Source organism: Arachis hypogaea, chromosome 14 (genome assembly GCF_003086295.3).
Source record: "Arachis hypogaea cultivar Tifrunner chromosome 14, arahy.Tifrunner.gnm2.J5K5, whole genome shotgun sequence".
NCBI classification, from domain to species: Eukaryota; Viridiplantae; Streptophyta; class Magnoliopsida; order Fabales; family Fabaceae; genus Arachis; species Arachis hypogaea.
The window spans coordinates 1,696,199-1,705,197 of record NC_092049.1 but is presented as its reverse complement, the minus strand read 5'-3'; the positions used below and the strand labels follow the sequence as shown (position 1 = coordinate 1,705,197).

At 35.7% G+C, this 8,999-nt stretch overlaps 1 protein-coding gene across 1 annotated transcript; it reads right to left on the bottom strand.

Moving 5' to 3' along the window:
- Positions 1-5,793: 5,793 nt before the first annotated feature.
- On the bottom strand, positions 5,794-7,530 carry LOC112740885 (uncharacterized). Its single transcript, XM_025789577.3, has one exon. The coding sequence runs from the start codon at positions 7,241-7,243 to the stop codon at positions 6,011-6,013; it is 1,233 nt and encodes a 410-aa protein (XP_025645362.1). The 5' UTR covers positions 7,244-7,530; the 3' UTR covers positions 5,794-6,010.
- Between the last annotated feature and the right edge of the window lie 1,469 nt (positions 7,531-8,999).

Genomic DNA, 8,999 nt, shown 5'->3' with positions numbered 1-8,999 from the left:
CTTTATTACTTTACTAACTTCTATTTTAGAAGATCTTGATCCTTTTGAAAATTATGCTTAGTCACCTTTTTTTTCTTTTTGGATATTGTATGGATCGGGTCATAACCAGGACTGACCCAAAACCCAGACCCACCCACACAGACCACCCTACTCAAACTACCTCACCCTCTCACCACATTCCATCACCTAACGTGCTAAGAATCATAACGAGTATAATTGGGTTTGTTCCAAATGATAGAAATAGACTAAGATACTATTATAAATAGAAGGAAAAAAATACTATTAAGAAATCGGAGTATATTGAAAAATGCCTTTGACTTTTTTATCTTCTAATAGTATTTTTCCCTCTCTTATTTATAATAATATTCAAGTCTATTTTTATCATTTGGGTCCAACTCAATTGTATTCTTGTACTTATTATACTCTCATAAGCAGCTTTTCTTGTGAACTGGTTGAGAAGTAGGCCTTGTTGGCTGGTTCGGTCAACTACAGCCTCACTGCGAAATCTTGTATCAGAGTTCAGATGATTTTCTTGGTAAAGTTTTTTCCAAGAGAACAAAAACAAATATATTACTCAATGATTCTGGGGCAAGGTGACCCCATTAACATCATCACTCAGGAACAGAAGAAGTTCAAAAGGTGAAGAATCTAAGAAGCAAAAATTTTCTTTATACTTAATGCTGGTTTGAGCTAATCAATGGGTGTATTTATTTGTTTCTCTTTTCACGTGATTGAAGGAGATCTCCTATGGTTTCTAATCAAATTTAGGATTTCTCTTAAAGCTTGACTATGACAAGTGGTTATTTTAGTGCGATCTTTCAACATCTCATAAACTTCTATTGCATCAACTTCAACAACCACTCTTCGCATTCTCAAGTCAGCAGCCATTCTCAGACCATGTAGAACCCCTTGCAACTCCGCTTGGACTGCATTGCACATTCCTAAATTCGCACGAAAGCCTCCAATCCATTCTCTCTCACTCGATCTCAATTGTCCAAATATGAAAGTTTCATTACGATAAGACATACTTAAAAATTTTGTTTGAGAGTCAAAAATGGCATGAAGTTTATTAAATATATCTCAACATTTAAAGTCAAGCAAAAGAAGTGAAAGTCATTCAGCTATTTGAAAGTTGTTGTAACCAGAAGTTCATACACATAAATCCAAAGTATTAAGGTTTAATGAATATAACCATAGGATTTGAGAATGTGCGACAACGAAAAAACCAATACAATATTACTTTGTTACTTGATTTTTTTGCTTTTATTTTTTTATGTGGACTACAAAAGTATTAGTTATATACTAGCTATATAGTGTATGACACTCTTTCCTTTTCTTTTCTTTTTTTACAAACCAGATTTTCTATTAGGAGAAAACTCTTACAGTTTGACTTCTATGAAATAACCAGTTTTTGCGTTTTTTATATTTTTAATTTGTTAATTTCAGCTTTTGATTTTTCTTTCGGCTGGAACTTATTAATAAATTGGATAATTTGAGAAAAAATTTATAAAGTAAAACTTTTTTGGAAATTCTTATAATTTGCAAAAAAGATTTTTTCATAATTAATTATTATTAATGTTTATACTTGAATCCGTTAGATATAAGTCTAATTCACATTCTACTAATAGGCAAAAAGGGATTTGAAATTGAGCCACACGAGCTTGGTCTAATAATGCCAAACTCAAACCGTGTGGTATTATTCACATGGATCGAACTGAGTTAGATACCCGTATCTTATCTAACTTGGGGAGCAAGCTAGATACTTTTCCTACTATAGTTTTCACTTTTAAGTGATAACCAACCTGAAGTCCTGAACAAGGGAGATAACATTTTATTCTGGAAGGGAATAATCACTAATAATCTTTAGAAGTCATCTCCAAGAAACGACTAAGTCTTGTGTTGCTACTCTATAAATACCATAGCACTTAGGTATTTTTTCCAATCTAATCTCACCAAATTCCTGCTTAAATTTCTGTTGACTTAGGCATAGAAATTTTTTGCAAGTCCCCCAGACCACCGTCCAGGAGAGGACGTCTGATAAACCATCATCCTGATAAACAAGTCGAAACTCTCATCCAAAAGAATTTGAACCTTATGTCCAAGTCCAAATTCACCTTGGTTTCAGGTAACACCTCAAAACATTGACACCGTTATCGGAAAACCTAAAGAGTTACACTCTAACTGGCAGACAATAACAGAAAGAGATGACGAAAAGGCCTCGAATTCCGGTTCTCACACCAAAAGTCATGGTCAGAATCGCCGTTCCTCATCCATACCATCTCTTCCTCCTCCACATTCTCATAACCAGCATCGACAACGTTCTCTCCAACCTCACCATCCCATGCCTCAACCTCAAAACTCCCAAAAGTTGAAATCCACCATCCATATACCCCACATCGAAAGAGAGGGACGCAACACTACCAAAATTCTGGGGCTGGTGCTCAACCGTTTAGGCTGGCTCCAACAATTGGAATACGAGCTAACCTGACAGAATGACATTGAGCACCAACTTAGAAAGAAAATGCACTAGCAAATGGAGGCTGACGAGAAGATCAAAAAACTGGAAGTTAAAATAGAAGGGAGCTTGGGAAGCTAACGACGACTTGACTACTGCTATGGTGGAGAGGATCCGTTCTTAGAGGGTATCATGTGGGCAAAAGTTCCAAAGAATTTTAAGACCCCAAAAATGACCCTTTACGATGGAACTACCAACTCGAAGAATCACCTCAACAATTTTAAAAGTTGGATATACTTCGCAGGAGCATCTGATGCAACTCGGTGTAAGACCTTCCCAACTACCCTTACCAAAGCAGCCTCAAATGCTTTGATGGATTGCCACCCAAGCCAGTTACTTGCTTCGACGATCTAGCTTGTGTTTTTCTAATCCATTTCTTTATCCAAAAACAAAAAATGAAGCATGCTTCGACTTTATTGGAAGTAATACTTAAAGTCGAAAAATTTCTCCGAGCCTACATGAAAGATACAGCACCTGCCTGTCGAAGCAGCTATCATGGGACTAATAATTGGTCTAAAAGATAGATAGTTCTCTCAATCCATCTCTAAGAGTCTCACTAGTGAAAGTCTATAGGGACCTTTGCAACGTAGAAAAACTCCCACACCCCGACCCATCAAAAGCAAGAAAGGAGGGAACAATATGGAACATTGTGAATATCATCGTATTTTCGGCTATCACACCAATGACTTACGACCTCAAAAATGTAATAAAAAAAATTGGCCTGTGATGACCGATTAGATAAGTATGTCGCTCCTACTAGGTCGGACCAACAAGGAATATGGGATTCAGGAGATGAAAGGAGTTCCCATGAGAAGGATAGGAGCGAGGATCGAGAAAGGACCCTCTAAAGGTACATCCATATGATAGCCGGAGAGTTCACAACGAAAGGAACCTCCAAGTCATCTTGAAAAAGACGTCTCAAGGAGGTTTATGAAGTTAAAGAAGAAAGTCGGGAGACTGACATTCTCAAAATTGTTTTTACCAAAGAAGATGCTAAAGGAGTCATCCCGGGCCACAACGACTCGGTCGTGACTACCATGATATTGGCAAACGTCAACTTCTATTAGACCTTGATAGATCAAGAAAGTTCAGCTGACATCCTATTCAAGCTGGCTTTTGAGAAACTTGATCTTGAGATCAAAGACTTGAAGGCCTATCCAGACACCCTAATCGGGTTAGGAGAGACTCTGATCTAACTGTTGAGCTATATCAGTCTCTACACTACGTTCAGAAAAGGTCCGAAGAGCACTACTTTAAAGGTGGATTATGTGGTTGTAGATACACTAACTTCTTACAATGCCTTGATAGGTCAAAGTACCTTAAATTAACTCGCCACTGTAGTCTAAAACCTCATATATGCATGAAGTTTCCAACCAAGAATGGAATTGCCACAGTAAAAGGAGATCAAGCGTTATGAAAAAGTTGCTACAACAAAATCTTGAACCTTAAAAGACAAAAAGTCAGGGGATTGACCTCCGTCCTTGAACTCAGAAGGCCAAGGGAGAAGGAACAACTTCCACCACAATCCGAAGGCAAACTCAAAGAAGTTTAAATCGGACAACACCCATAAAAGATCACCATCATCAGGGCAAACTTACAGGAGAATCTCAAGAAAGAGCTCGTTTAGTTACTACAGGATAACACATATCCCTTCGCATGGAAAGCCGCTGATATGCCAGATGTCAAACTCAAACTCATGACTCATAAGAAGGAGAAAGCTAAGCGAAGAACGAGCCAAAACTCAGGTAAGGACATTGTTCATACCTAACCCACTAGATATAATCTATGTTCACATTCTATTAACATGCAAGAAGAGATTTGAAATTGGGTTGTATAAACTCGGTCCAATAATATCAAATCCAAACCATGTGGCTTTATCCACATGGGTTGAACCAACTTAGATACGAATTGATGAAACTCGTATCCGATCTGACTTGGAGGGCAAGTTAGATGCTCTCCCACTACTTCGGTTATCACCCTCCAAGTGATAACTAACCTGAATATGGGGGATAATTTCTTATTCTGTAAGAGAATAACCACCCACCATCTTCATAAATTATTTCCTAGAAATAACTAAGTCTTCTGTTGTCACTCTATAAGTACCCTAGCACTAAGGTATTTTTTTCCAATTCAATCTCACTAAAAACTTGCTTAAACTTTTGTTGACTTAGATATTGGAGTTCTTTGCATGTTTGGATAAACCACCGCCTCAACAACAACAACAACAATAACAACAACAACAAAGCCTTGTCCCACTAGGTGGGGTCGGCTACATGAATCAAACGACACCACTGTGCTCTGTCATGTATCATGTCTATAGAGAGACTGTTTACATGTAGATCTCATTTGACCACCTCATGGATAATCTTCTTAGGTCTTCCTCTGCCTTTCACTCATTGTCCATCTTCCATCTCATCCACCCTTCTGACTGGGTATTCTGTTGGTCTTCTTCTCACATGTCCAAACCACCTGAGACGCGATTCAACAATCTTTTCCACAATGGGTGCTACTCCAACTCTCTCCCTTATATATTCGTTCCTTATTTTATCCAATCGCGTATGACCACTCATCCATCTCAACATCTTCATCTCTGCCACACTCAGCTTATGTTCGTGCTCCCCTTTGATCGCCCAACACTCTGTACCATAAAGCATAGCCGGTCTTATAGCAGTGCGATAGAATTTACCCTTAAGTTTTAAAGACAATTTTTTGTCGCATATAAAACCAAATGCACTCTGCCATTTTGACCAATCTGCTTGGATCCTATGATTTACATAATGTTCAATCTCTCCATTATCCTATATGATGCACCCAAGATACTTAAAACTTTTCATCCAAATTAAGTTGAAATTAAAATTCACCTTAATTTCAAATAACATCTCAGAATAATTAAATTTTTAAAACTAGTTAAATAAATAATTAATATTAATTATGATAACATAATTTATTTTCTCTAATAGCTATTAGACCTATCACCGAGAATAGCATAGCCAACCCTTATATTTACGAGAGAATGGGCGTAAAATCAAGTTGGATGTTACGAATGCACAAGGACTCTAACCCATAGCATATCTTCTGGACAGCATCATCTTTGGGGATGGAGTTCCTTTCCGTAACTCTTGCCAACTCCTTCCTATCTTCGTTACCATTTGTTCAATTAATGATTGTCTCTAATTATGTGCGAAACCCTCTCTTTTCTTTATTTTGTTGTCCTAATGGACCCGAATGTATTTCTTCTCACAAAGAATAAATATATATCTACCTCTGATAAAAGAACATTATTGTCTTACCAACCTCAATTAATTTGGAACTTATAATAACAAAATATACATGGCTCGTTAAAACGAAAGAGACCCTTCAATAAATGAAAGGAAAAGAAAATAAAAGAGAATTTACGGCAGTATTGGGCCAAACCGTAAAATACATAGTATACATTATCAATAATTTAATTTATAAAAAAATAAATAAATATAAAAATATAAATTGAAAAGGAAACTAATTTAATCTCTTGTTAAAGAGGGAACACTGGGCCACCGGCCTGGACAATTGCTCCCCAGCACTAGCCGGACACGTCATCAGGCTAGCCGGCGGCACCATGCAATTGTAAGACAAGCACAACGACGCCGTATCGGGCAATACAGTCCCCTCTTCAAACGGTATCCCCGTTAGGTAGTTATGCTGAAGGTACAATGTTCTGGTGCTACCGCGGCACATGCTCTTAACATACACCTCAGGGACCGTCCCAATAAATCGGTTGTTATTCAAGAACAAGCTTTCCACGCCATCGAAAACCGTTGATAGTTTCCCGCTGAGTGAGTTATGGCTGAGATCAACGGTCGATCCTTCACCGTACGATGGGGACCAGATCAACGGACCGTTATCACCGGGACTTTGCGGAAGCTCACCGGAGAGATTGTTCCGTTGTAGGAAGAGAGAGGAGAGCGTTGGCAAGTAGAAGAGTTGGGCCGGGATGGGCCCACTGAAATGATTCATGCTCAGGTCTAGAAACTCCAACTCTGAGAGTGAGTCCAAGCCGTTGCTGAGTGGACCCCACATTTCGTTTTGCGAAACGGATAAGTAACGCAGTGATGACGGCATCCACGGCGGTAACGTCCCGGTGAGTTTGTTGTTCTTCAGATCCAAATGGAGTAATGGCGAGGAAACGGTTTGCGGGAAGTCGCCGGTTAGTGAGTTGGAGGCTAGGATGAGGACTCTGAGTTGCGGCAACTCGGTGAGACTCGGTGGGACAGACCCGGCGAGTTGGTTATTACTCAGGTCGAGGGTGTGGAGGGTTTTGAGAGAGGAGAAGATTGAGGGTATGGCCCCTGTGAAGCGGTTGTTGGATAAGGAGATGACTCGGAGTTTGTTGAGTTGACCGAGTTCCTGGGGAATAGAACCGGTGACGATTCCAGGTGAGAGGATGAGCTGGGTCAACTCGGTGAGAACGGAGATGGATGGTGGGAGTGAGCCGGCGAGGCTGAGTGAGTTGGCGCCGAGTGAAAGTATGGTAACTCGGTTGAAGGAGCAGGTAACGCCAGAGAAGGAGGAGCAGGGATCTGGTGCGGTGAGGTTCCAGGTGGAGAAGAAAGGCGTGGTGGGAGAGACGTCGGTGAGAGTATTCTTGATTGAGAGAAGGGCTTTGAAATCAGTGGGATCCAGAGATTGGGCTGAAAGGAGAAAAAGGTGAGACACCAGAAGGAAAGTGTAACAATAATGTGGTGTGGCCATTCAAAGAATTGAGAAAGAAGAAGAATGGCGTGAATGGAGAGAGGGATGGGGGTGGCAATGCTACAAACTTGAAGGTAAGTGTGTGTGTGATTTAGTGAGAGTGGCACAGTCTCAGTGAATGAAAGGAGCTCATGCATTTTGACTGCATTTGCGAATGGGTCTGGGTCCCACACTATAAAGACATTATTGCGAAGGAATTAAACTTGCTGCATTAATGAATGAACAAACAGGTGCTCAAGATCGAGCTAGGTGCAACTCGATTTAGTGGAGAATATGTATTCCCAAGTTTAGAACATGTTAGGGAGACTATAAAGAAGAATAAACTATAGGATTATAACATAAGGAAGATTTTTAAATGTTCTCCAAGAATCGGTATTTTAATAATTTTAATCGTTAATTTTAATTATAAAAAAAATATATAATATATTAATTAAAATAAGTGATTAAAATTATTCAAATATTTAAATTTTTTTATAATATATTCTATATCATTAATCTTAAATAACTAAATTTTTTAAGATTATTTTATTTATTTTAAATTTTATATTTTAAATTATAAATTCTTAATCATATATTTTAAATTATAAACAATAAACTTTAAAATTAGTTAGAATTGGCTAATTAAAAGTTAGTTTTTATAAAAAAAATTGTATATTTAAAAAGAAATGATATATTTTTTATTTTTAAAATTTGATAAAAAATTAAAAAAAATATTCTTAAATTTTATTTTATTTCAATTTTATCTTATAAATTTTTTATTTACATTAGTATAATACTATGGCAGCTAAACTTTTAAGAAGCTTAAGACGATTCAATTATAATACTTAATAACTAAAAGCTAGTGACGGAATTATGTATCTGGTTTGTTTATGTAAAGATTATCCTTGTGAACTTATTACTGAATTTGTCTCAAGTTTCTTAAAACATTAGTCGATAGGAATATATTTGATACAAATTAAAAATTTTTGAGACAAAACTAAAATAAAATAAAAACTTTAATATTTTTGACAATTTTAAAAATAAAAAATATACTTTATTCTTTAAGAAATAATAAATATGAAAAACTAATTTTTAATTAGCTAATATTAAAAAAAATTTATTATAAATTAATTTTTAACATTTTTTTTGAAAAATTTAAAAAATTTAGAATGAAGATTTAAGATTTAGAAATTAAAATTTATGGTTTAAAATTTAATATTAAAAAAATTAATAAATATTGACTAAAAAAATTATTTATAGTTAAAAACTTAAAAAAATTAATTTTCATCCATTCAATTTGTTATCACTAGGACTATATCATGATTTTGATGATCTCAAAAGAAAATTAATGAAAGAGTTTAATCCGGGAATCAATTTTTTTAGCTAATATTAGTTATCTTTTTTAAAATAATCTTTTTATTTTAAATATTAAGAGTTCAATTTTAATGTATTGATAGTCAAAATATTTTTTTACAATCGTTAAATCATATTTGTTCTTTCGAATGATCATTCACACGATTAATATAAAAGATTGTTATTTTTTTTATGTGACATTACGTAATTGGATACAAATATAAAATTTTTATACTTGTAATATATCAAAATTAAATTATAATTCTAAATTCTAAATTTTAAATCTTTAACACTAAATTATTAATTTTAAATTATAAACCCTAAGTCTTCTAAAAAAATAAAAAGTTTTGCAATTAAAAAAAAGAATAATATCGATTAATTAAAAACTATTTTCTATGTTTATTCTTGAAATTATATCGGAATC

Bases quoted from the DNA above. Each gene is read 5' to 3' on its own strand.
- LOC112740885 (XM_025789577.3), bottom strand. From the start codon at position 7,243: ATGGCCACACCACATTATTGTTACACTTTCCTTCTGGTGTCTCACCTT.